Source organism: Eleginops maclovinus, chromosome 13 (genome assembly GCF_036324505.1).
Source record: "Eleginops maclovinus isolate JMC-PN-2008 ecotype Puerto Natales chromosome 13, JC_Emac_rtc_rv5, whole genome shotgun sequence".
In the NCBI taxonomy this organism is placed as follows: Eukaryota; Metazoa; Chordata; class Actinopteri; order Perciformes; family Eleginopidae; genus Eleginops; species Eleginops maclovinus.
In genome coordinates this window covers 24887867-24915838 of record NC_086361.1, presented here as the reverse complement: position 1 = coordinate 24915838, position 27972 = coordinate 24887867, and the positions used below count along the sequence as shown (strand labels likewise).

Sequence of the window (27972 nt, the reverse complement as noted above, 5' to 3'; positions counted from 1 at the left end):
TTTCATGTTATTTCAAAGTAGTTGAAGTGTAGCATGGTTTAGTAGGCAGTTTGTGTTATATGTTTAACAATGCATTGTGACTGTAAGTTTCTGTGGTTTTGGTGCCCCGGAACCAATGTTTGTTCATTTTGTATTGGTACTGCATGTTTTGTTGACGTACTGTGAAGCTCAACGTGGGCAGACTTCCTTATTGAAGCTGCTGTAGCGTTGTCAGTGGTATCAGCAGAAGAACACATTTTTAAGATCAGAATCTCCTTTCATGACAAGCGGCCAACAAGTTATATATATCTTATGAAGTAAATCCTATATTCTTAATGTTATTATAGCTTTCTCAAAATACTTTTTTCTGTGTTTACTGATTCCGGTTCTGATTCTGGTTCTGATCCTGAGTCTGATCCTGAGTCTGATTCTGATCCTGATCCTGATACTGATTCCATTTTAAACCTGTGGTTCCGCCACCAGGGGGCGCCATCAGCAAACCTTCCGGATGTGACGTATGACGAACGACCCCGGAGTTCCCCACGCGCTGTGATGGAGCAGAGTAGCACGCGGACAGAGATGGAGATCGTGCGGAAAACTGTGAAAAAGAAGAGGAGCAAAGAGGAGGAGCAGGAGGAGCAGGAGGAGCAGGTGGAGGTAAGAGATACCCAGAGAGAGGTCGTGTTGTTGTGGTGTTTACAGACCCTCGTAATGAGGGATATGTGTTGATTAGCAGGAGCAGCTAACCACAGTAAACATGGAGAGAGTAATCAACTCTAAGGAAGCTTCTAGTTTTTACGATAAACGGGATTAAAGTGAGACATTACAACACTACTGTTGTTTAGGGACACCCAAGAACACTACTGTTGTTTAGGGACACCCAAGAACACTACTGTTGTGTAGCAACACCCAAGAACACTACTGTTGTGTAGCAACACCCAATGACTAAAGCAGGGTGGCTCCCGTAACTTGGAGCCAACAGGACAACACTTATATGTGTATATAGGACTGATAGCAGGTGTGTGTGTGTGTAACACCAGCAGGTTTCTGTAGTTTGGTGTTTTTTGCAGTTTTGTTGACAGATTTCTTCTTCAGGTCTTCAACTTAAACAACAAAACTCCTGAGGAAGAGGAGGATGGTGGAGATCTTTCAGACAGCGAGGACAGCGTATTCTCAGGACTGGAGGATTCTGGGAGTGACAGTGAGGATGAAGAGGAGGACGGCTCACATGAGGAAGATCGGAAGGATGAGCATATCCTGCAGACGAAGAACAAGAAGAAAGGAGGACTGACAAAAGAAGAAGAGAAACAGGAAGACGAGTACAGACAGGACTCTTCAGACGAGGAGGTGAGCACTGTGTTCAGGGACATGTGTTGGGTGTTTGAAGACATCAGGGACATGTGTGGTGTGTTGGAGGACATCAGGGACATGTGTGGGGTGTTCGAAGACATCAGGGACATGTGTGATGTGTTCGAAGACATCAGGGACATGTGTGGTGTGTTGGAGGACATCAGGGACATGTGTGATGTGTTCGAAGACATCAGGGACATGTGTGGAGTGTTCGAAGACATCAGGGACATGTGTGGAGTGTTGGAGGACATCAGGGACATGTGTGATGTGTTCGAAGACATCAGGGACATGTGTGGAGTGTTCGAAGACATCAGGGACATGTGTGGAGTGTTCGAAGACATCAGGGACATGTGTGGTGTGTTGGAGGACATCAGGGACATGTGTGATGTGTTGGAGGACATCAGGGACATGTGTGGTGTGTTCAAAGACATCAGGGACATGTGTGGTGTGTTCGAAGACATCAGGGACATGTGTGGTGTGTTGGAAGACATCAGGGACATGTGTGGTGTGTTCGAAGACATCAGGGACATGTGTGGTGTGTTCGAAGACATCAGGGACATGCGTGGTGTGTTCGAAGACATCAGGGACATATGTGGTGTGTTGGAGGACACCAGGGACATATGTGGTGTGTTTGAAGACATCAGGGACATGTGTGGTGTGTTGGAGGACATCAGGGACATGTGTGGTGTGCTCGAAGTCATCAGGGACATGTGTGGTGTGTTGGAGGACATCAGGGACATGTGTGGTGTGTTGGAGGACATCAGGGACATGTGTGGTGTGTTGGAGGACATCAGGGACATGTGTGGTGTGTTCAAAGACATCAGGGACATGTGTGGTGTGTTTAATGACCTTGTTTTGCAGGACATCCGGAACACAGTGGGGAACATCCCCATGGACTGGTACAAAGACTTCCCTCACATTGGCTACAACCTGGACGGGAAGAAGATCTTTAAACCAATCAGGAACAAGGACGAGCTGGACGACTTCCTTGACAAAATGGACAACCCGGACTACTGGTGAGCTGGCTAGCACAATGCTAACTCCCTAATTGGTTTGAACAGGGAATGCTAACTATGCTAACCTTATCTCTGCAGGAGAACGGTCCACGACAAGCAGACAGGAAGTGACATCATCCTGTCAGACGATCAGGTGGCGCTGGTGAACCGTCTGCAGAGAGGACAGTTCGGAGACGTCCACTTCAACGAGTACCAGGTACAGAAAGTACTACAGTCTGAATACCAGGTTCATGAGGGGTGGCCTGAGGTTTTCTAATTAATTCAAAGGGAAAGTTAAAGTGTGTTTCCTGCCCCCCCCCCCCCCCTCTGATGGATTTACTCAGGAAGAAGGTCCTGGTCTCTCCTGAGGCTCTTTAAGTTACTTTTATGTACCACCTGTATAACCCCCGTCTCTACCAGCCCCAGGTGGAGTTCTTCAGCTCAGACCTGATGCAGCACCCGGTTACCAACCGTCCGGCGGACAAGAGGAGCTTCATCCCGTCCCTGGTGGAGAAGGACAAGGTCTCCAAGCTGGTCCACGCTATCAAGATGGGCTGGATCAAACCCAAGCGTCATGAGGAGGGGGAGGGCAGGTACTACGACCTGTGGGCCAACGAGGACTCCTCCTCCGGGCTGGCTCGCCACAAGATGCACCTGCCGGCCCCCAGAGCCCCCCTGCCGGGACACCAGGAGTCCTACAACCCCCCCCCAGAGTACCTGTTCACAGAGGAGGAGGTGAGTCCCCCCCACTAACTCCCCCCAGAGTACCTGTCCACACAGGAGGAGGTGAGTCCCCCCCACTAACCCCCCCTAGTGTACCTGTCCACAGAGGAGGAGGTGAGTCCGAGGGATCCATTTTAAAAAGTTGCTGTGTCAACACAGGCCCTCACCTGTCTGTACTTCACCTGTCTGTCCTCAGAAAGCCCTGTGGGAGCAGCAGGACGCCTCAGACAGGAAGTGTCCCTTCGTCCCCCGCCGGTTCTCCTCCCTGCTTCAGGTGCCGGCATTTCCCCGCTTCCTCCATGAGAGGTTCGAGCGCTGCCTGGACCTGTACCTGTGCCCCCGCCAGAGGAAGCTGAGGGTGAGACAGTTAATCAGAGAGAGAGTCGTAAGCCAATCAGAGAGCAGCGCTGACCGTGTATGTGAGGACCATCAGTAATCTGTCTCTCTGCAGGTCAATGTGAATCCAGAGGATCTGATTCCCAAACTTCCCAAACCAAAAGACCTGCAACCATTTCCAACAACACAATCTCTGGTAAACAAACACACACACACATACACACACACACACATACATACATATTGATCCTCAAAATGATAAATGTAACCTTTGTGTGTGTGCAGGTGTATCGGGGTCACAGTGGTCTGGTTCGCTCCATCAGTGTGTCTCCTTCAGGACAGTGGCTCGCCTCAGGTAACACATGCTGTACTGTGTGTCACTGTGTCTTAGTACAGTATGTGCGTACCACTGTCTGTGTGTATTAGTACAGTGTATGTGTATATGCAGTAACTGTGTGTGTGTGTGTCTGCGCAGGCAGTGACGACGGCTCGGTGCGTTTCTGGGAGGTGTGTTCGTCTCGCTGCATGAAGACGGTCCAGGTGGGTGGAGCCGTGAAGAGTGTCGCCTGGAACCCCAACCCGTCCGTGTGTCTACTGGCTGTGGCCCTGTAAGGACCCCCCCCGTATTTACCCGGTCTACAGGACTCACCTGACTCAGGTCCTAACGCTTTGGTCTGTGTTTCAGGGACTCTCTGGTGCTTGTCCTGTCTCCCTCTCTGGCAGACAGACAGGTCGTCTCTGCGTCAGAGCGACTTCTATCCGGTCCACAGGGGGCGGAGCCAGTGGAGGGGGCAGGGCCTGTCACCTGGAGCGACACAGAGGCGGAAGAGCTAAATCAGGGCATCCGCCTTAAGATCCAACACCCCAAGGTGAGATTCACTGACTCCCAAACCTAACGCAGCTTCAGATATTGACCCCCCCTGTCTGTCTGACCCCCTTGTCTCTCTGACTCCCCTGTCGGTCTGACCCCCTGTCTGTGCTCAGTCTGTCCAGCAGGTGGTGTGGCACGCTAAAGGAGATTACCTGGCCTCTGTGATGCCGGATCACTCCAGCCACCTGCAGGTGTTCATCCACCAGGTGAGCCGCCGGCGGAGCCAGAATCCCTTCAGGAAGAACAAAGGTCTGGTGCAGTGCGTATCCTTCCACCCCATTAGGCCCTACTTCTTCGTGGCCACGCAGCGCTCCGTCCGCATCTACAACCTCGTCAAACAGGAAATGACCAAAAAACTTCAGGCCAACTCCAAGTGGATCTCTAGCATGGCTGTGCATCCCGGAGGTAAATTCACCACATCACCAGATTCACCACATCACCAGATTCACAATAACACCAGATTCACAATCACACCAGATTCACAATAACACCAGATTCACCACAACACCAGATTCACCACATCACCAGATTCACCACAACACCAGATTCACCATATCACCAGATTCACAATCACACCAGATTCACCACATCACCAGATTCGCCACAACACCAGATTCACAATCACACCAGATTCACCACATTATCAGATTCACCACATCACCAGATTCACAATCACACCAGATTCACCACATCACCCGATTCACCACATCACCCGATTCGCCACATCACCAGATTCACCACAACACCAGATTCACCACAACACCAGATTCACCACAACACCAGATTCACAATCACACCAGATTCACCACATCACCCGATTCACCACATCACCCGATTCGCCACATCACCAGATTCACCACATCACCAGATTCACAATCACACCAGATTCACCACATCACCAGATTCACAATCACACCAGATTCACCACATCACCAGATTCGCCACATCACCAGATTCACCACAACACCAGATTCACAATCACACCAGATTCACCACATCATCAGATTCACCACATCACCAGATTCACCACAACACCAGATTCACAATCACACCAGATTCACCACATCACCAGATTCGCCACCACACCAGATTCACAATCACACCAGATTCACAATCACACCAGATTCACCACATCACCAGATTCACCACCACACCAGATTCACAATCACACCAGATTCACAATCACACCAGATTCACCACATCACCAGATTCACCACAACACCAGATTCACAATCACACCAGATTCACCACAACACCAGATTCACAATCACACCAGATTCACCACAACACCAGATTCACCACAACACCAGATTCACCACACCAGATTCACAATAACACCAGATTCACCACATCACCAGGTTAACCACAACACCAGATTCACAATCACACCAGATTCACCACATCACCAGATTCACAATCACACCAGATTCACCACATCACCAGATTCACAATCACACCAGATTCACCACATCACCAGATTCACCACATCACCAGATTCACAATCACACCAGATTCACCACAACACCAGATTCACAATCACACCAGATTCACCACATCACCAGATTCACCACATCACCAGATTCACCACATCACCAGATTCACCACAACACCAGATTCACAATCACACCAGATTCACCACAACACCAGATTCACAATCACACCAGATTCACCACAACACCAGATTCACAATCACACCAGATTCACCACAACACCAGATTCACAATCACACCAGATTCACCACAACACCAGATTCACCACATCACCAGATTCACCACATCACCAGATTCACCACATCACCAGATTCACAATCACACCAGATTCACCACAACACCAGATTCACAATCACACCAGATTCACCACAACACCAGATTCACAATCACACCAGATTCACCACAACACCAGATTCACAATCACACCAGATTCACAATCACACCAGATTCGCCACATCACCAGATTCACCACAACACCAGATTCACAATCACACCAGATTCCCACAACACCAGATTCACCACATCACCAGATTCACAATCACACCAGATTCACCACATCACCAGATTTACCACAACACCAGATTCACAATCACACCAGATTCACCACATCACCAGATTCACCACAACACCAGATTCACCACATCACCAGATTCACCACCACACCAGATTCACAATCACACCAGATTCACAATCACACCAGATTCACCACAACACCAGATTCCCAATAACACCAGATTCACCACAACACCAGATTCACCACATCACCAGATTCCCAATAACACCAGATTCACAATCACACCAGATTCACAATCACACCAGATTCACCACATCACCAGATTCCCAATAACACCAGATTCACCACATCACCAGATTCACCACATCACCAGATTCACCACAACACCAGATTCACAATCACACCAGATTCACCACAACACCAGATTCACAATCACACCAGATTCACCACAACACCAGATTCACCACAACACCAGATTCACCACATCACCAGATTCACCACCACACCAGATTCACCACCACACCAGATTCACAATCACACCAGATTCACAATCACACCAGATTCACAATCACACCAGATTCGCCACATCACCAGATTCACCACAACACCACATTCACAATCACACCAGATTCACCACATCACCAGATTCACCACAACACCAGATTCACCACATCACCAGATTCACCACAACACCAGATTCACCACATCACCAGATTCACAATCACACCAGATTCACAATCACACCAGATTCACCACATCACCAGATTCACCACAACACCAGATTCACCACATCACCAGATTCACCACCACACCAGATTCACAATCACACCAGATTCACCACATCACCAGATTCGCCACATCACCAGATTCACAATCACACCAGATTCACCACAACACCAGATTCACCACATCACCAGATTCACCACAACACCAGATTCACCACAACACCAGATTCACCACATCACCAGATTCCCAATAACACCAGATTCACCACAACACCAGATTCACAATAACACCAGATTCACCACAACACCAGATTCACCACAACACCAGATTCACAATCACACCAGATTCACCACAACACCAGATTCACAATCACACCAGATTCACAATCACACCAGATTCACCACATCACCAGATTCACCACATCACCAGATTCACCACAACACCAGATTCACAATCACACCAGATTCACCACATCACCAGATTCACCACAACACCAGATTCACAATCACACCAGATTCACCACATCACCAGATTTACCACAACACCAGATTCACAATCACACCAGATTCACCACATCACCAGATTCACCACAACACCAGATTCACCACATCACCAGATTCACCACCACACCAGATTCACAATCACACCAGATTCACAATCACACCAGATTCACAATCACACCAGATTCACCACAACACCAGATTCCCAATAACACCAGATTCACCACAACACCAGATTCACCACATCACCAGATTCCCAATAACACCAGATTCACAATCACACCAGATTCACAATCACACCAGATTCACCACATCACCAGATTCCCAATAACACCAGATTCACCACATCACCAGATTCACCACATCACCAGATTCACCACAACACCAGATTCACAATCACACCAGATTCACCACAACACCAGATTCACAATCACACCAGATTCACCACAACACCAGATTCACCACAACACCAGATTCACCACATCACCAGATTCACCACCACACCAGATTCACCACCACACCAGATTCACAATCACACCAGATTCACAATCACACCAGATTCACAATCACACCAGATTCGCCACATCACCAGATTCACCACAACACCACATTCACAATCACACCAGATTCACCACATCACCAGATTCACCACAACACCAGATTCACCACATCACCAGATTCACCACAACACCAGATTCACCACATCACCAGATTCACAATCACACCAGATTCACAATCACACCAGATTCACCACATCACCAGATTCACCACAACACCAGATTCACCACATCACCAGATTCACCACCACACCAGATTCACAATCACACCAGATTCACCACATCACCAGATTCACAATCACACCAGATTCACCACATCACCAGATTCACCACAACACCAGATTCACCACATCACCAGATTCACCACAACATCAGATTCACCACAACACCAGATTCACAATCACACCAGATTCACCACAACACCAGATTCACAATCACACCAGATTCACCACAACACCAGATTCACCACATCACCAGATTCCCAATAACACCAGATTCACCACAACACCAGATTCACAATCACACCAGATTCGCCACAACACCAGATTCACCACAACACCAGATTCACCACAACACCAGATTCACAATCACACCAGATTCACCACAACACCAGATTCACAATCACACCAGATTCACCACATCACCAGATTCACCACAACACCAGATTCACAATCACACCAGATTCACCACATCACCAGATTCACCACAACACCAGATTCACCAAAACACCAGATTCACCACAACACCAGATTCACCACAACACCAGATTCACAATCACACCAGATTCACAATCACACCAGATTCACCACAACACCAGATTCACCACATCACCAGATTCACAATAACACCAGATTCACCACATCACCAGATTCACCACATCACCAGATTCACAATCACACCAGATTCACAATCACACCAGATTCACCACAACACCAGATTCACAATCACACCAGATTCACAATCACACCAGATTCACCACAACACCAGATTCACCTGAAGCCTGTACGACCAAGCACGATTTGCGGTTAGCGAGGTAACTTCAGGTTCACTCTGGGTTTCTGGTCCTAAGGCGCTGGTTCACTTCTTACCGGGGTAGATCTCCATGGTAACTTATTCAGAACACCTAACCTGCTCCGGAGCATGTTCCAGATAAGAGATCACTAGGAAATAGGAAAGTCACTCAGAGCAGTGTGTACAGTCCATAGTACTGTGAGTAAAGATGTGGATGTGTCACATTTTTCATTCAAATCCCCTCATCAATCACATAATATATGTCCTGATCTGTGTCAGCTCCTCCAGCCGGATCAGGCGGTGCAACACTTAGTGCCGCATACTGTCTGCACAACAACACATTAAGGTGACCAAACAATCAACTGTAATTAAAGTATCAGATCCATCCGTGTCTTATATGGAGGGGGGGCAGTGATAAACCTGTTAATTCACGCATTCAAACAGTCGGTAGTTTTAACCAGCTGTTGTTCCTGCCCCTCCAGCTGTGCTGCTGTGATCCTGGATCAAGAGTTTAACTCATGTTTAGTGGAACTTCTTATTGGTCTAACATGAACTCTTCATTCATGACGTATGACGCTCCGCTGTGCGCTTCTCCGGGTTTGTGATTGGTCAAAGGTTGCTAACCCCGCCCCTTCCACGTGAGCGCGCTCTCAGCCGGACAGAGAAACCCTGGGTTACCGAGGTGATACCCAGCGGGGTGGGACCGAATAGTGAGATTGCATTTGTTCGGTTTAGTTAAGCCACAGAACTCAAACAGATCCAGGGTCTGTGGGACTGGCTTCGTGGTGCATGCCTCTGGTGAATTTTATGTTCTAAACCTGTGACATCACTGCTGAGGGGCAGAGCTTGTGTCTCACCTGTATCTCTCTCCAGGTGATCATGTGATCTGTGGGAGCTACGACTGCAGGCTGAGCTGGTTCGACTTGGACCTCTCAACCAAACCGTACAAGATGCTTCGGTATGTACCTGTCCTTCGAACCCACCTGTCCTTCAAACCCACCTGTCCTTCAAACCCACCTGTCCTTCAAACCCACCTGTCCTTCAAACCCACCTGTCCTTCAAACCAGCCTGTCCATCAAACCCACCTGTCCATCAAACCCACTTGTCCTTTAAACCCACTTGTCCATCAAACCCACCTGTCCTTCAAACCAGCCTGTCCATCAAACCCGCCTGTCCATCAAACCCACTTGTCCTTCAAACCAGCTTATCCATCAAACCCACCTGTCCTTTAAACCCACTTGTCCATCAAACCCACCTGTCCTTTAAACCCACCTGTCCATCAAACCCAACTGTCCTTTAAACCCACCTGTCCTTCAAACCAGCCTGTCCTTTAAACCCACCTGTCCTTCAAACCAGCCTGTCCTTTAAACCCACCTGTCCTTCAAACCAGCCTGTCCTTTAAACCCACCTGTCCTTCAAACCAGCCTGTCCTTTAAACCCACCTGTCCATCAAACCAGCCTGTCCTTTAAACCCACCTGTCCATCAAACCCACCTGTCCATCAACCAGCCTGTCCTTTAAACCCACCTGTCCATCAAACCCACCTGCCCTTTAAACCCACCTGTCCTTCAAACTCAAACCTGATGTTGTTGTTGTTATTGATGACCTCCTGTCTGCAGACACCACAAGAAGGCGGTGAGGAGCGTGGCCTATCACCGACTGTACCCTCTGTTCGCCTCGGCGTCTGACGACGGATCAGTGATCGTCTGCCACGGGACTGTCTACAAGTAATGACCTCACTTCCTGTCTCCGTGATCTCACTTCCTGTCTCGTTAACATCACTTCCTGTATCTGTAACCTAACTTCCTGTCCCCCCCCCCCCCAACCCACACAGTGACCTGCTGCAGAACCCCCTGCTGGTTCCGGTGAAGGTTCTCCGAGGTCATGTGATCACTCAAGACCTTGGGGTTTTGGACGTGACCTTTCACCCCTCGCAGCCATGGGTTTTCTCTTCAGGCGCCGACGCCACCATCAGACTCTTCACCTAACAACGGTTGCTTGGACACCACGTGCTGTAAGGCTGTAACCATGGAGATGTGACCTGTTGACTTTTTAATAAAACTCTGCCTTCTGTTGCCATGGTAACTTATTGTGCTTCTGTGTGTTTATTCACTAGTAGTGAATAGTTAGAGGAAGGTGTAGTTTAAATACTAAAGAATATAAATACAGAGGACGTAGTTTGTGAGGAAGGTGTAGTTTAAATATTCCAGCAGCAGAGAGCCCCACACATCTCTTTCCCTGGCCACATCGACCAGCTCTGACTGGGGGATTCCAAGACGCTCCCAGGCCAGTGAAGAGACATAATCCCTCCACCTGGTCCTAGGTCTACCCCTCAGTCTCTTCCCAGCTGGACGTGCCTGGAACACCTCCCTAGGGAGGCGCCCAGGTGGCATCCTCACTAGGTGCCCGAACCACCTCAACTGGCTCCTGTCAACATGAAGGAGCAGCGGTTCTACTCCGAGTCCCTCCCGGATGACTGAACTTCTCACCTTATCCCTAAGGGAGATGCCAGCCACCCTGCGGAGAAATCCCATTTCGGCCGCTTGTATCCGCGATCTCGTTCTTTCGGTCCTGACCCATCCTTCATGACCATAGGTGAGGGTAGGAACGAAGATGGCCCGGTAGACAGAGAGCTTTGCCTTCTGGCTCAGCTCTCTTTTCCTCACAGCGGTGCGGTAAAGCGACTGCAGTACCGCTCCCGCTGCTCCGATTCTCCGGCCCATCTCACGCTCCATTGTTCCCTCACTCGAGAACAAGACCCCGAGATACTTGAACTCCTTCACTTGGGGTAAGGCCTCATTCCCTACCTGGAGTGGACAGTCCATCGGTTTCCTGCTGAGAACCATGGCCTCAGATTTGGAGGTGCTGATCCTCATCCCAGCCGCTTCACACTCGGCCGTGAACCGATCCAGTGAGTGCTGAAGGTCACAGACCGATGAAGCCATTAGGACCACATCATCTGCAAAAAGCAGTGGTGCAATCCTTAGCCCACCGAACTGCAGACCCCCTCCCCACGACTACACCTCGAAATCCTGTCCATGAATATCACAAACAGGAACCCTCACTGGAAATCGGTCCGACGTGCTGCCGAGGACCCGGACACAGCTCTCGCTTTGAGAGTACAGAGATTGGATGGCCCTGAGTAGAGACCCCCTCACCCCATACTCCCGCAGCACCTCCCACAGTATCTCCCTGGGAACCCGGTCATACGCCTTCTCCAAATCCACAAAGCACATGTAGACCGGATGAGCGTACTCCCAGGCCCCCTCCAGGATCCTTGCGAGAGTGAAAAGCCGGTCCGTCGTTCCAGGACCAGGACGAAAACCGCATTGTTCCTCTTCAATCTGAGGTTCGACAATCGGCCGGACCCTCCTTTCCAGCACCTTAGAGTAAACTTACCCGGGGAGGCTGAGTAATGTGATGCCTCTGTAATTGGCACACACCCTCTGATCCCCCTTTTTAAAGAGAGGAACCACCACCCCGGTCTGCCACTCCTTCGGTACTGTTTCCGACTTCCACGCAATGTTGACGAGACGTGTCAACCATGACAGTCCCTCAACACCCAGAGCCTTCAGCATTTCTGGGCGGATCTCATCCACCCCCGGGGCTTTGCCCCTGTGGAGCTGTTTAACTACCTCAGTGACTTCCCCCCGTGAGATTGGAATTGATCCCCCTCATACTCCAGCTCCGCCTCTAACAGAGAGGGCGGAGTTGTCGGATTCAGGAGTTCCTCAAAGTGTTCCTTCCACCGCCCTAACACACTATCAGTTGAGGTCAACAGCGCCCCATCCTTACTGTACACAGCTTGGATGGTTCCCTGCTTCCCCCTCCTGAGGTGCCGGACGGTTTTCCAGAACAACTTTGGTGCCGACCGAAAGTTCTTCTCCATGGCTTCTCTGAACTTCTCCCACACCCGCTGCTTTGCTGAGGCTGCTGCCCTTCGGGCCTGTCGATACCTTGCAACTGCGTCAGGAGTACCCTGGGATAACATATCCCGGAAGGCCTCCTTCTTCAGTCGGACGGCTTCACTGACCACCGGTGTCCACCAGGGGGTTCGAGGGTTACCGCCCCTTGAGGCACCTAAGACCTTGAGACCACAGCTCCCCACCGCAGCTTCAGTGATAGAGACTTTGAACACCGCCCACTCTGGTTCAATGTCCCCAGCCTCCACAGGGATGCCTGAAAAGCTCCGCCGGAGGTGTGAGTTGAAGGGCTCCTGGACATGGGACTCCTCCAGACGTTCCCAGTTCACCCTCACTACACGTTTGGGCTTACCAGGTCTGTCCAGAGGTGTCCCCTGCCACTCGACCCAACTCACCACCAGATGATGATCAGTTGACAACTCCGCCCCTCTCTTCACCCGAGTGTCCAAAACATGCGGCCTCAGGTCCGATGATACAATAACAAAATCGATCATGGACCTTCTGCCTAGGGTGCTCTGGTACCACGTACACTTATGAGCATCCTTATGTTCGAACATGGTGTTTGTTACGGCCAATCCATGACTAGCACAGAAGTCCAGTAACAAACCACCACTCCGTTTCAGATCGGGGGGTGGCCGTTCCTCCCAATCACGCCCCTCCAAGTGTCTCCATCATTGCCCACGTGTGTAGTTTAAATACTCTGCCGGCTGTCTTTCCTGCATGCAGCATTTGAAACTGTATTTCCTTTATCCTGTAATATGCCTTGATAGCTCTACTCCTGTTAACCCTGAAGTTATCTCGCTAACCGCAAACCTGCTTGGCCGACAGGCCTTAGTACGACCATCAGGATTTGCAGTTAGCGAGGTAACTTCAGGTTCACTCTGGGTTTCTGGTCCTAAGGCGCTGGTTCACTTCTTACCGGGGTAGATCTCCATGGTAACTTATGCTGAACACCTAACCTGCTCCGGAGCATGTTCCAGATAAGAGATCAACTCAGGGAAAGCCCCGCCTGCTGACCAATCAGAGCTCCATGTGGGGAGTTTAAGTCTCTGGGTATGGTGGAATAATCAGTTTATCTTAGGAGGGTTCGTAACGGAGCAAAATGACCCGGAAGTACCTCAGTGGCCGCCATGATAAGAGCTGTTGGAATTCTCTAGATGATAGGAAAGGAGCTCTGAAGCTTCCTTTATGACTTCCTTTAGGAAACACTGGACCTTCCTTTAGGAGAGGAAAGGAGAAAATGCTGTCCCACAATGCCTTGCCCCTGCAACATTTACCGTGACACAGCATTCGGCCGTTCACGGAAACAGCCAATCGTGACAGAGAAATGCGTTTCATGAAAGTTAGGATGTGTGATTGGTCAAATGTTGCTAACCCCGCCTCTTTCACGTTAGCGCGCTCTCAGCCGGACAGAGAAAGCCTTGTTACCGAGTTGATAACCAGCGTCGTAGGACCGAATAGCGAGATTGCGTTGTTAGGTTTAGTTAAGCCAGAGAACTCAAACAGATCCACGGTCTGTGGGTCTGGCTTCGTGGTGCAGGCCTCTGGCCTCAGTAGCCTAAATGTTTGCAGGAAGGGTTGGTAAACAGCGTGTTTCAACAACAAAGTGGAAGTTTGTAGGTTGTGAGGGCAGCTTGGAATTGGGCCAACGTTTGCCAGTGGGACATTATTTGTTGACGCACCGTTGGCTAGGGGGTTCACCCAAGGCCCTAGGGGTACTTCTCAGTTTTCTTAACTTGCATCCCTGCGTCCCTCACTTGCGTCTTTTCCTTGTGTAACAATGGTAAATATGCAGTAGTCATAGTTGGATATTTCTTTAATTATAATCACACAAATTCTGTAAATAGTAATAATTCATACCCGATGGGCGGAACATCTGTTTCCAGACGTTTATTTTTGTGGGGACTTCCCCCCCCTTTATATTGTGTCCCTCACTTTTTGTTTTCCCCTTTTTGTTCATGTGTTCGCGGGAGAAGTAAACTGCGCTCTTTTCAAACTTTTTCTGGTGTAAGCTGTGAACATCTCTGCATGCTTAATGATTTATTTGGTGCAGAGGCCAAACTGTGAGGGCGTAATTGTGCTGATTTGTTTAATCTGTCGTCAGTTTCTGGAATAAACGGAGATCGTCTCCAACAGCATGCCGAAGGCAGTCATCTGTACACAAGGCTGACACCGCTACACAACACCAGTTAGGGCCCTTTCATAGTCTACGCAAGCTACGTGGACACAGTTGTAAACGCAAGGTTCACGCGAGTATTTGTAGTACATACAGAACGGGCGTCAGTTGCTGCGCTGTGCCTTGTCAGACGCGATACACCGCTCATCCAACAGGGGGTAGCAGAGTCTCTGGTGACCTGTCTGCCCGGTAGAAAAAAGGAAAATGGCTACAGAAGAGGAGTGCCTCATTTTGCTTCTGCTGAATCGCAAGCAGCTTGATGTACTCAGCAAGCCAACCCAGACGAGAAAGTATTACGGGGTTCCCAAACTCAGCTGCCCCACGCCACTTTTTGCTGCCTGCTTCCATTTTTTCTGCGCTCGCACGAACCGGTCCCTCATCTGCTTCCGCTTTTTTTTATGGTATCAACATCGATATCTAGGTCCAGCGCTATTTCTCGCCATGCGTTTTCAACCTAAGTTTCAGTCTGAATGTGAAGCGCTCGCAGTGTCATAAAGATGAGAATTAGTTTGTGGTGCACACAAACTAATTCACAGAGAAGCTCCTCTTTGTCAGCCGTCGTAGTACTTCTTCTGTTAATAGCTATTTAGTACTGTACTGTACTGTACTGTACTGTACAGTAATTCTCATCAGCGCCCCTATCGGAAACGCGTGAAATGGCAGTCGCGCTTGCGTCGCGTTACAAAAATCTGGACTACACATTTTGCTCCGCAAGTAAGCGTTAGGCTACACCGAGCAAAATGAATCTCACCCATTAACAGTCGACATCTCAACTAAACAGGATGCACACATCCCCATTTCAGCATTGGATAAAGCTATCTCCGCTTAGCATGCTAATCACTAGCAATATAAATGAAACTGCAGACACTAGGGAGCTCTTGTTGGGTAAATATCCAGTCCAAAACAAGCATTGGCTTAGCCTTAGTGATTGATGTTGGATCTGACCCACAGATCTTTCGGGGTAATCCCGCTCCTCTACCCACTGTGCTACGACACTTCTCATGAATGATGAAATTGCGATAATGTGCAACACTAGCCTCGGTTTCTGGGTAACGATAAACGAACTCAAAGACCGTACTTCTTAATTTCGCTTACAGACTGACGGTGTTATGCGTTCCCTGAACAAAGGTGATGGAAATTAAACACCACTTCTCCATCAAAAGGCTTGTTGTAAAAGGCATAACTTGTTAGATCTCAAATCGGCGCTACGGTGCGCGCCGACGAGAACCCGCATGAGAGATGTGACGCAGTACGTAACCCCGCCCCATGGGCGAGATGCCCCAACATTTCAGAGTCCCGTCAGACAATCCAGCTGTACCGGCGTCATCACAAACGGACGTCGCTTCACGTGACGCTCCGAGGAAAGGTCTATCAAAGGTCTGGCATTCCGCAAAGCAGAAAAACCCCTCAAAAGACCCGACACCAAGAACCTGAACGAGAGAGACGAGTTATTGTTATTACAACGTAACTTCTCGATTATTTAAGAATTCCCCAAGTGGGTTAGGTACATTCTTTGAATAAGTGAGAAATGGATTTCCCTTCTGTTCACAGCTATCATAGTGAAGAAATATGATTTACTGTATGCTTTTTATATGTATGCCATTAACAATTTATATCAAATTCCTATCCGTGAATGTCTGTCATTTTAATCTTTAAGGAAATAAAATTACACAAAATCAGTTCTTGTCAATTATTGCTAAATCTGAAATGTCTTTCCCAGCTTTGGAATTGTGTATATATATATATATATATGTACACAATGTGTATATATATATGTACACAATGTGTATATATATATATATATATATACATACAGCTGTTGAAGCATCTGCGCAGTCAGCGCCGCCAGCATTTATTATTTTGAATGAAGGTTTCCAGTAAAGTACTTTTACTTACACTGCGGAGCTTTTTCACTGTGACACCTCACTGCGGATCTATTTCACTGTGACACCTCACTGCGGAGCTGACGGAGATATTTCACTGAGGCACCTCAACATGGCGCTGGAAGACCGAATCACACCGAGCCGCGAAAACTGCGACTATACGAGCTGTTACTGGTGAGTAGAACTACAACATGTAGAACTACAACATGTACTGTGTATAACTACAACATGTACTGTGTATAACTACAACATGTACTGTGTTTAACTACAACATGTACTGTGTAGAACTACAACATGTAGAACTACAACATGTACTGTGTATAACTACAACATGTACTGTGTATAACTACAACATGTAGAACTACAACATGTACTGTGTTTAACTACAACATGTAGAACTACAACATGTACTGTGTTTAACTACAACATGTACTGTGTAGAACTACAACATGTACTGTGTATAACTACAACATGTACTGTGTATAACTACAACATGTACTGTGTTTAACTACAACATGTACTGTGTAGAACTACAACATGTAGAACTACAACATGTACTGTGTATAACTACAACATGTACTGTGTATAACTACAACATGTACTGTGTATAACTACAACATGTACTGTGTAGAACTACAACATGTAGAACTACAACATGTACTGTGTAGAACTACAACATGTACTGTGTAGAACTACAACATGTACTGTGTAGAACTACAACATGTAGAACTACAACATGTACTGTGTATAACTACAACATGTACTGTGTATAACTACAACATGTACTGTGTAGAACTACAACATGTACTGTGTATAACTACAACATGTAGAACTACAACATGTACTGTGTATAACTACAACATGTACTGTGTATAACTACAACATGTACTGTGTATAACTACAACATGTACTGTGTATAACTACAACATGTAGAACTACAACATGTACTGTGTATAACTACAACATGTAGAACTACAACATGTACTGTGTAGAACTACAACATGTACTGTGTATAACTACAACATGTACTGTGTATAACTACAACATGTACTGTGTAGAACTACAACATGTAGAACTACAACATGTACTGTGTATAACTACAACATGTAGAACTACAACATGTACTGTGTAGAACTACAACATGTACTGTGTATAACTACAACATGTACTGTGTATAACTACAACATGTACTGTGTATAACTACAACATGTAGAACTACAACATGTACTGTGTAGAACTACAACATGTACTGTGTATAACTACAACATGTACTGTGTAGAACTACAACATGTACTGTGTAGAACTACAACATGTAGAACTACAACATGTACTGTGTATAACTACAACATGTACTGTGTATAACTACAACATGTACTGTGTATAACTACAACATGTACTGTGTAGAACTACAACATGTACTGTGTAGAACTACAACATGTACTGTGTATAACTACAACATGTACTGTGTAGAACTACAACATGTACTGTGTATAACTACAACATGTACTGTGTATAACTACAACATGTACTGTGTATAACTACAACATGTAGAACTACAACATGTACTGTGTATAACTACAACATGTACTGTGTAGAACTACAACATGTACTGTGTATAACTACAACATGTACTGTGTAGAACTACAACATGTACTGTGTAGAACTACAACATGTACTGTGTAGAACTACAACATGTACTGTGTATAACTACAACATGTAGAACTAAAACATGTACTGTGTATAACTACAACATGTACTGTGTAGAACTACAACATGTACTGTGTATAACTACAACATGTAGAACTACAACATGTACTGTGTATAACTACAACATGTACTGTGTAGAACTACAACATGTACTGTGTAGAACTACAACATGTACTGTGTATAACTACAACATGTACTGTGTAGAACTACAACATGTACTGTGTAGAACTACAACATGTACTGTGTATAACTACAACATGTACTGTGTATAACTACAACATGTACTGTGTAGAACTACAACATGTACTGTGTATAACTACAACATGTACTGTGTATAACTACAACATGTATAACTACAACATGTACTGTGTATAACTACAACATGTACTGTGTAGAACTACAACATGTAGAACTACAACATGTACTGTGTAGAACTACAACATGTACTGTGTAGAAATACAACATGTAGAACTACAACATGTACTGTGTATAACTACAACATGTACTGTGTAGAACTACAACATGTACTGTGTAGAACTACAACATGTAGAACTACAACATGTACTGTGTATAACTACAACATGTACTGTGTATAACTACAACATGTACTGTGTATAACTACAACATGTACTGTGTATAACTACAACATGTAGAACTACAACATGTAGAACTACAACATGTACTGTGTAGAACTACAACATGTATAACTACAACATGTACTGTGTATAACTGCAACATGTACTGTGTATAACTACAACATGTACTGTGTATAACTACAACATGTACTGTGTATAACTACAACATGTAGAACTACAACATGTACTGTGTAGAACTACAACATGTACTGTGTAGAACTACAACATGTACTGTGTAGAAATACAACATGTAGAACTACAACATGTACTGTGTATAACTACAACATGTACTGTGTAGAACTACAACATGTACTGTGTAGAACTACAACATGTAGAACTACAACATGTACTGTGTATAACTACAACATGTACTGTGTATAACTACAACATGTACTGTGTATAACTACAACATGTACTGTGTATAACTACAACATGTAGAACTACAACATGTAGAACTACAACATGTACTGTGTAGAACTACAACATGTATAACTACAACATGTACTGTGTATAACTGCAACATGTACTGTGTATAACTACAACATGTACTGTGTATAACTACAACATGTACTGTGTATAACTACAACATGTAGAACTACAACATGTACTGTGTATAACTACAACATGTACTGTGTAGAACTACAACATGTACTGTGTAGAACTACAACATGTACTGTGTAGAACTACAACATGTAGAACTACAACATGTACTGTGTATAACTACAACATGTACTGTGTATAACTACAACATGTACTGTGTAGAACTACAACATGTAGAACTACAACATGTACTGTGTATAACTACAACATGTACTGTGTAGAACTACAACATGTAGAACTACAACATGTACTGTGTATAACTACAACATGTACTGTGTAGAACTACAACATGTAGAACTACAACATGTACTGTGTAGAACTACAACATGTACTGTGTATAACTACAACATGTACTGTGTAGAACTACAACATGTAGAACTACAACATGTAGAACTACAACATGTACTGTGTAGAACTACAACATGTAGAACTACAACATGTACTGTGTATAACTACAACATGTACTGTGTATAACTACAACATGTAGAACTACAACATGTAGAACTACAACATGTACTGTGTATAACTACAACATGTACTGTGTAGAACTACAACATGTAGAACTACAACATGTACTGTGTAGAACTACAACATGTACTGTGTATAACTACAACATGTAGAACTACAACATGTAGAACTACAACATGTACTGTGTATAACTACAACATGTACTGTGTATAACTACAACATGTACTGTGTAGAACTACAACATGTAGAACTACAACATGTAGAACTACAACATGTACTGTGTAGAACTACAACATGTACTGTGTAGAACTACAACATGTACTGTGTAGAACTACAACATGTAGAACTACAACATGTACTGTGTATAACTACAACATGTACTGTGTATAACTACAACATGTACTGTGTATAACTACAACATGTAGAACTACAACATGTACTGTGTAGAACTACAACATGTACTGTGTAGAACTACAACATGTACTGTGTAGAACTACAACATGTAGAACTACAACATGTACTGTGTATAACTACAACATGTACTGTGTAGAACTACAACATGTACTGTGTAGAACTACAACATGTATAACTACAACATGTACTGTGTAGAACTACAACATGTACTGTGTAGAACTACAACATGTACTGTGTAGAACTACAACATGTACTGTGTATAACTACAACATGTACTGTGTATAACTACAACATGTACTGTGTAGAACTACAACATGTACTGTGTATAACTACAACATGTACTGTGTAGAACTACAACATGTACTGTGTATAACTACAACATGTACTGTGTAGAACTACAACATGTACTGTGTAGAACTACAACATGTACTGTGTATAACTACAACATGTACTGTGTATAACTACAACATGTACTGTGTATAACTACAACATGTACTGTGTAGAACTACAACATGTACTGTGTAGAACTACCACATGTTTCTTCTGCTGCAGTGAGGAAAATGTTTGGCGTCTCTGTGAGCTCGTCCGGAGAGAGAGAGCGGCTCAGCTGGAGGACATGTTTGTAGTTTTTATCTCCAATGAGAAACGGACGGTGAGAGCAGATATATGTAATGTCTATGCTTTCACATAACACGTTCATGTAAATGAATATTCTGTGCTTAATGAAGGTTCCTCTCTGGAGGCAGATGTCTGGACGGGAGGGTCAGCCGGTCGTCTGGGTCTGTGATGTCACACAGCTCATTGGCAATACTGATGTCATGGTGATGTTATTAGTGATGTCATGGCGTGTTTCAGGATTACCACGTGGTGCTGCTGCAGACGGGGTGCCGCTCTTCTTCTGTGGTATATGATCTGGACTCTGAGCTGCCGTTTCCCTGCAGCCTGCAGCTGTACGCCGCCGAGGCCCTGAGGTCAGACTGTGGCATCATACCCGCGTACCACAGGTAACACACCTGAACTCACACCTGAACACACAGGTAACACACCTGAACTCACATGTAAAATACCTGAACTCATACCTGAACACACATATAACATACCTTAACATACACAAAACATGTGAACACACAGGTAACACACCTGAACTCATACCTGAACTCATACCCGAAGTCACACCTGAACAAACGTAACATACTTTAACTCACACATGAACACACACAACACACCTGAACACACAGATAACACATACCTGAACACACAGGTAACAGAGTTAGCCTCAGAGTTAGCTTCAGAGACAGTGTCAGGGTTAGCGTCTGGGTTAGCTTCAGAGACAGTGTCAGGGTTAGCTTCAGAGACAGTGTCAGGGTTAGCGTCTGGGTTAGCTTCAGAGACAGTGTTAGGGTTAGCGTCTGGGTTAGCTTCAGAGACAGTGTTAGGGTTAGCGTCTGGGTTAGCTTCAGAGACAGTGTCAGGGTTAGCTTCAGAGACAGTGTCAGGGTTAGCGTCTGGGTTAGCTTCGGAGACAGTGTTAGGGTTAGCGTCTGGGTTAGCTTCAGAGACAGTGTTAGGGTTAGCGTCTGGGTTAGCTTCAGAGACAGTGTTAGGGTTAGCGTCTGGGTTAGCTTCAGAGACAGTGTTAGGGTTAGCGTCTGGGTTAGCTTCAGAGACAGTGTTAGGGTTAGCGTCTGGGTTAGCTTCAGAGACAGTGTCAGGGTTAGCGTCTGGGTTAGCTTCAGAGACAGTGTCAGGGTTAGCGTCTGGGTTAGCTTCAGAGACAGTGTTAGGGTTAGCGTCTGGGTTAGCTTCAGAGACAGTGTTAGGGTTAGCGTCTGGGTTAGCTTCAGAGACAGTGTCAGGGTTAGCTTCAGAGTTAGCTTCAGAGACAGTGTCAGGGTTAGCGTCTGGGTGAGCTTCGGAGACAGTGTTAGGGTTAGCGTCTGGGTGAGCTTCGGAGACAGTGTTAGGGTTAGCGTCTGGGTTAGCTTCGGAGACAGTGTTAGGGTTAGCGTCTGGGTTAGCTTCAGAGACAGTGTCAGGGTTAGCGTCTGGGTTAGCTTCGGAGACAGTGTTAGGGTAAGCGTCTGGGTTAGCTTCAGAGACAGTGTCAGGGTTAGCGTCTGGGTTAGCTTCGGAGACAGTGTTAGGGTTAGCGTCTGGGTTAGCTTCAGAGAAAGTGTTAGGGTTGGTGTCTGGTTAGCTTCAGAGACTGTGTCAGGGTTAGCGTCTGGGTTAGCTTCAGAGACAGTGTTAGGGTTAGCGTCTGGGTTAGCTTCAGAGACAGTGTTAGGGTTAGCGTCTGGGTTAGCTTCAGAGACAGTGTTAGGGTTAGCGTCTGGGTTAGCTTCAGAGACAGTGTTAGGGTTAGCGTCTGGGTTAGCTTCAGAGACAGTGTCAGGGTTAGCGTCTGGGTTAGCTTCAGAGACAGTGTCAGGGTTAGCGTCTGGGTTAGCTTCAGAGACAGTGTCAGGGTTAGCGTCTGGGTTAGCTTCAGAGACAGTGTCAGGGTTAGCGTCTGGGTTAGCTTCGGAGACAGTGTCAGGGTTAGCGTCTGGGTTAGCTTCAGAGACAGTGTTAGGGTTAGCGTCTGGGTTAGCTTCAGAGAAAGTGTCAGGGTTAGCGTCTGGGTTAGCTTCAGAGACAGTGTCAGGGTTAGCGTCTGGGTTAGCTTCAGAGACAGTGTTAGGGTTAGCGTCTGGGTTAGCTTCAGAGACAGTGTTAGAGTTAGCGTCTGGGTTAGCTTCAGAGACAGTGTCAGGGTTAGCGTCTGGGTTAGCTTCAGAGACAGTGTCAGGGTTAGCGTCTGGGTTAGCTTCAGAGACAGTGTTAGGGTTAGCGTCTGGGTTAGCTTCAGAGACAGTGTCAGTGTTAGCGTCTGGGTTAGCTTCAGAGACAGTGTCAGGGTTAGCGTCTGGGTTAGCTTCAGAGACAGTGTTAGGGTTAGCGTCTGGGTTAGCTTCAGAGACAGTGTTAGGGTTAGCGTCTGGGTTAGCTTCGGAGACAGTGTTAGGGTTAGCGTCTGGGTTAGCTTCAGAGAAAGTGTTAGGGTTGGTGTCTGGGTTAGCTTCAGAGACTGTGTCAGGGTTAGCGTCTGGGTTAGCTTCAGAGACTGTGTCAGGGTTAGCGTCTGGGTTAGCTTCAGAGACAGTGTTAGGGTTAGCGTCTGGGTTAGCTTCAGAGACAGTGTTAGGGTTAGCGTCTGGGTTAGCTTCAGAGACAGGGTTAGGGTTGGTGTCTGGGTTAGTTTCAGAGTTAGCCACAGAATGAGTTTCAGAATTAGCTTCAGAGTTAGTTTCCGAGTGAGCTCCAGACTTAGCTTCAGTGTTAGCTTCACCTGGTCATTGGTGTGTTAACGGGGATTTCGCTGACAAGCTTTCTAAAAGCCTGCGATTCCACAGAGGACAGAGGCTGCAGATCTTCAACACTCTGCCACGAGTCTCTCAACTTGTCGGGGCTCAAGCAGCAGACCCAGAGAGAGTTACCTTCTGTCGCTTCAGCCTGCGCGCACTCCTGTCTTTCTCTGTTCTTTTCGCCGAGCCTGCAGCTCTCAATCGCGAATCTGTTCCTGCCGCCCTCTGAACCAATAGGAAACAGGCTTACTGAGTTACTGTTCTACCTGCTCAATTGTTTCTCTGGTGTCAGAATGTCTCACGATGTTTGGGAATTCTTAGAAACTAAACACCACATCATTTCATTTAAAATGTGTTGTAACTGTTACTGAGAATTGTAACGGGTATTATATTACCCACATTTCAGAAGTACTGCGTTATATTACTGCGTTACAGCCACAAGTAATACATTACTGTAACTCCTTACTTTTGTAACGCGTTACACCCAACTCTGCTTAAGAGTGAGGTTTACAGTTAGTTTCAGAGTTAACTTCAGAGTTAGCTGAAAAGTTAGCTGAAAAGTGAGGTGAAGAGTGAGGTGAAGAGTGAGGTGCTACCTGACAGAATCAGTCATATGTGATCTGCAAAACAGGAAATAAAATATCTGTTTTGTGTCTCTGAACAAAGTCCCATCACTGTCCATGTCCCCACAGGAAGTTGCGTGTTGTTCCCGCTCAAAGCTTCCTGTCGAACTTTGCGTCCGATCGATCGCACATGAAGGACTCTGACGGCTCTTGGAAGATGCCCCCCCCACCCTACCCCCCCATACACACCACAGGTAAAAACCACTGTGACGTAACTGTTTGATGACATCACTATGATGTAACGGCTAGGTAGCGGTCTAATGATGACGTCACTCTTTCCCTCAGAGAACCAGATGAACCTGGATGACTTCATCAGTATGCGCCCTGCTGTTGGCTGGGGGCGGGTTCTTAGTCTGGATGAGTTCCTGCAGAGACACCTGGGAGGGGCCTCACCTTCATCACCATCTTCAGCAGCTTTATCTTTGTCTCCCTAGTGCCAATAGAGTTTTGGGGGTATATCCCAGTTTAGTACCATACAGTGATCATCATGTTTTTGTTATCATAAATATTATTTATATTCTTGCTTTTGTCCCCAGTGATTGGCTGTCAATCTGTTGTTTACAGTTGACTGTTTGTAAACGTTAGGGTCAGAGGTCTGACTGAAACATGTTGCTGTTTGTATTAAGTGTGTGTAAATAAACCTGTGTTTATGATGAGTCATGAGGATAATTACTGAGCTCTTTGTTATTAAAACAACAACAGTTGTTGTCATGGATCTGTATCAGATTATTTAAGAGTTCATGAACTACAAGAGGAAACATGAACTACAAGAGGAAACATGAACTACAAGAGGAAACATGAACTACAAGAGGAAACATGAACTACAGGTGGAAACATGAACTACAGGAGGAAACATGAACTACAAGAGGAAACAAGAACTACAAGGAGGAAACATGAACTACAGAGGAAACATGAACTACAGAGAGGAAACATGAACTACAAGGAGGAAACATGACTACAGGAGGAAACATGAACTACAGGAGGAAACATGAACTACAAGAGGAAACATGAACTACAGGAGGAACCATGAACTACATGAGTAAACATGAACTACAGGAGGAAACATGAACTACGGAGGACTACGAGGAAACATGAACTACAAGAGGAAACATGAACTACAGGAGGAACCATGAACTACAGGAGGAAACAAGAACTACAAGAGGAAACATGAACTACAGGAGGAAAACATGAACTACAAGAGGAAACATGAACTACAGGAGGAGACCATGAACTACAGGAGGAGAACCATGAACTACAGGAGGAAACATTGAACTACATGAACTCAGGAGGAAGACCATGAACTAAAAGAGGGAAACATGACTACAGAGGAGGAAACATGAACTACAAGAGGAAACATGAACTACAGGAGGAAACATGAACTACAGGAGGAAGCATGAACTACAAGAGGAAACATGAACTACAGGAGGAAACATGAACTACAGAGGAGGAACATGAACTACAGAGGAGGAAGCATGAACTACAAGGAGGAAAACATGAACTACAGGAGGAAACATGAACTACAGGAGGAAGCATGAACTACAACAGGAAACATGAACTACAGGAGGAAACATGAACTACAAGAGGAAACATGAACTACAGAGGAGGAAACAAGAGGAGGAAACATGAACTACAAGAGGAAACATGAACTACAGAGGAGGAAACATGAACTACAAGAGGAAACATGAACTACAGGAGGAAACATGAACTACAAGAGGAAACATGAACTACAGGAGGAAACATGAACTACAAGAGGAAACATGAACTACAAGGAGGAAACATGAACTACAAGAGGAAACATGAACTACAAGAGGAGAACATGAACTACAAGAGGAGGAAACATGAACTACAGGAGGAAACATGAACTAAAAGAGGAGGAAACATGAACTACAGAGGAGGAAACATGAACTACAAGAGGAGGAAACATGAACTACAAGAGGAAACATGAACTAAAAGAGGAGGAAACATGAACTACAGAGGAGGAAACATGAACTACAGGAGGAGGAAACATGAACTACAGGAGGAGGAAACATGAACTACAGGAGGAAGCATGAACTACAGGAGGAAACATGAACTACAGGAGGAGGAAGCATGAACTACAGAGGAAACATGAACTACAAGAGGAGGAAACATGAACTACAGGAGGAAACATGAACTACAGGAGGAGGAAGCATGAACTACAAGAGGAGGAAACATGAACTACAGGAGGAGGAAACATGAACTACAGGAGGAGGAAGCATGAACTACAGGAGGAAGCATGAACTACAGGAGGAAACATGAACTACAAGAGGAGGAAACATGAACTACAAGAGGAAACATGAACTACAGGAGGAGGAAGCATGAACTACAGGAGGAAACATGAACTACAAGAGGAGGAAACATGAGCTACAAGAGGAAACATGAACTACAAGAGGAGGAAACATGAACTACAAGAGGAAGCATGAACTACAGGAGGAGGAAACATGAACTACAAGAGGAAGCATGAACTACAAGAGGAGGAAACATGAACTACAGGAGGAGGAAGCATGAACTACAGGAAGAGGAAGCATGAACTACAGGAGGAAACATGAACTACAGGAGGAAACATGAACTACAAGAGGAAGCATGAACTACAGGAGGAGGAAACATGAACTACAAGAGGAAACATGAACTACAAGAGGAAACATGAACTACAAGAGGAAGCATGAACTACAGGAGGAGGAAACATGAACTACAGGAGGAGGAAGCATGAACTACAGGAAGAGGAAGCATGAACTACAGGAGGAAACATGAACTACAGGAGGAGGAAGCATGAACTACAGGAGGAGGAAACATGAACTCCAAGAGGAAGCATGAACTACAGGAGGAGGAAACATGAACTACAAGAGGAAGCATGAACTACAGGAGGAAGCATGAACTACAAGAGGAAGCATGAACTACAGGAGGAAGCATGAACTACAGGAGGAAACACTGAACTACAAGATGAAGCATGAACTACAAGAGGAGAAAGAAAGCAAGTAGATGGGGGGGTCCGAGAGAGAAAGCAGAAGATGTGGGGGGGTCAGAGAGAAAGCAGAAGATGGGGGGGGTCAGAGAGAAAAGCAGTAGTAGGTGGGGGGGACAGAGAGAAAGCAGTAGAATGGGGGGGATCAGAGAGAAAGCAGTAGAA

General features: G+C 45.9%; 2 protein-coding genes across 3 annotated transcripts; both read left to right on the top strand.

Moving 5' to 3' along the window:
• The first annotated feature begins 74 nt into the window (after positions 1-74).
• bop1 (BOP1 ribosomal biogenesis factor) lies at positions 75-11136 on the top strand. Its single transcript, XM_063898900.1, has 15 exons — positions 75-296; positions 463-636; positions 1075-1326; positions 2191-2345; positions 2424-2541; positions 2745-3059; positions 3244-3405; positions 3499-3579; positions 3669-3738; positions 3859-3991; positions 4069-4252; positions 4368-4659; positions 9926-10010; positions 10671-10778; positions 10886-11136. The coding sequence occupies exons 2-15, from the start codon at positions 532-534 to the stop codon at positions 11037-11039; spliced, it is 2214 nt and encodes a 737-aa protein (XP_063754970.1). The 5' UTR covers positions 75-296; positions 463-531; the 3' UTR covers positions 11040-11136.
• Positions 11137-17077: 5941 nt separating this feature from the next.
• ntaq1 (N-terminal glutamine amidase 1) lies at positions 17078-25483 on the top strand. Of its 2 annotated transcripts, XM_063899472.1 has the most exons (6): positions 17078-17207; positions 21410-21509; positions 21586-21636; positions 21713-21861; positions 24897-25021; positions 25113-25483. In XM_063899472.1, exons 1-6 carry the CDS (start codon positions 17146-17148, stop codon positions 25259-25261), a joined length of 636 nt encoding a protein of 211 aa, XP_063755542.1. In that variant the 5' UTR covers positions 17078-17145; the 3' UTR covers positions 25262-25483. The 2 variants fall into 2 exon arrangements, with proteins under 2 accessions (XP_063755542.1, XP_063755543.1); XM_063899473.1 differs by lacking the exon at positions 21586-21636.
• Positions 25484-27972: the final 2489 nt, after the last annotated feature.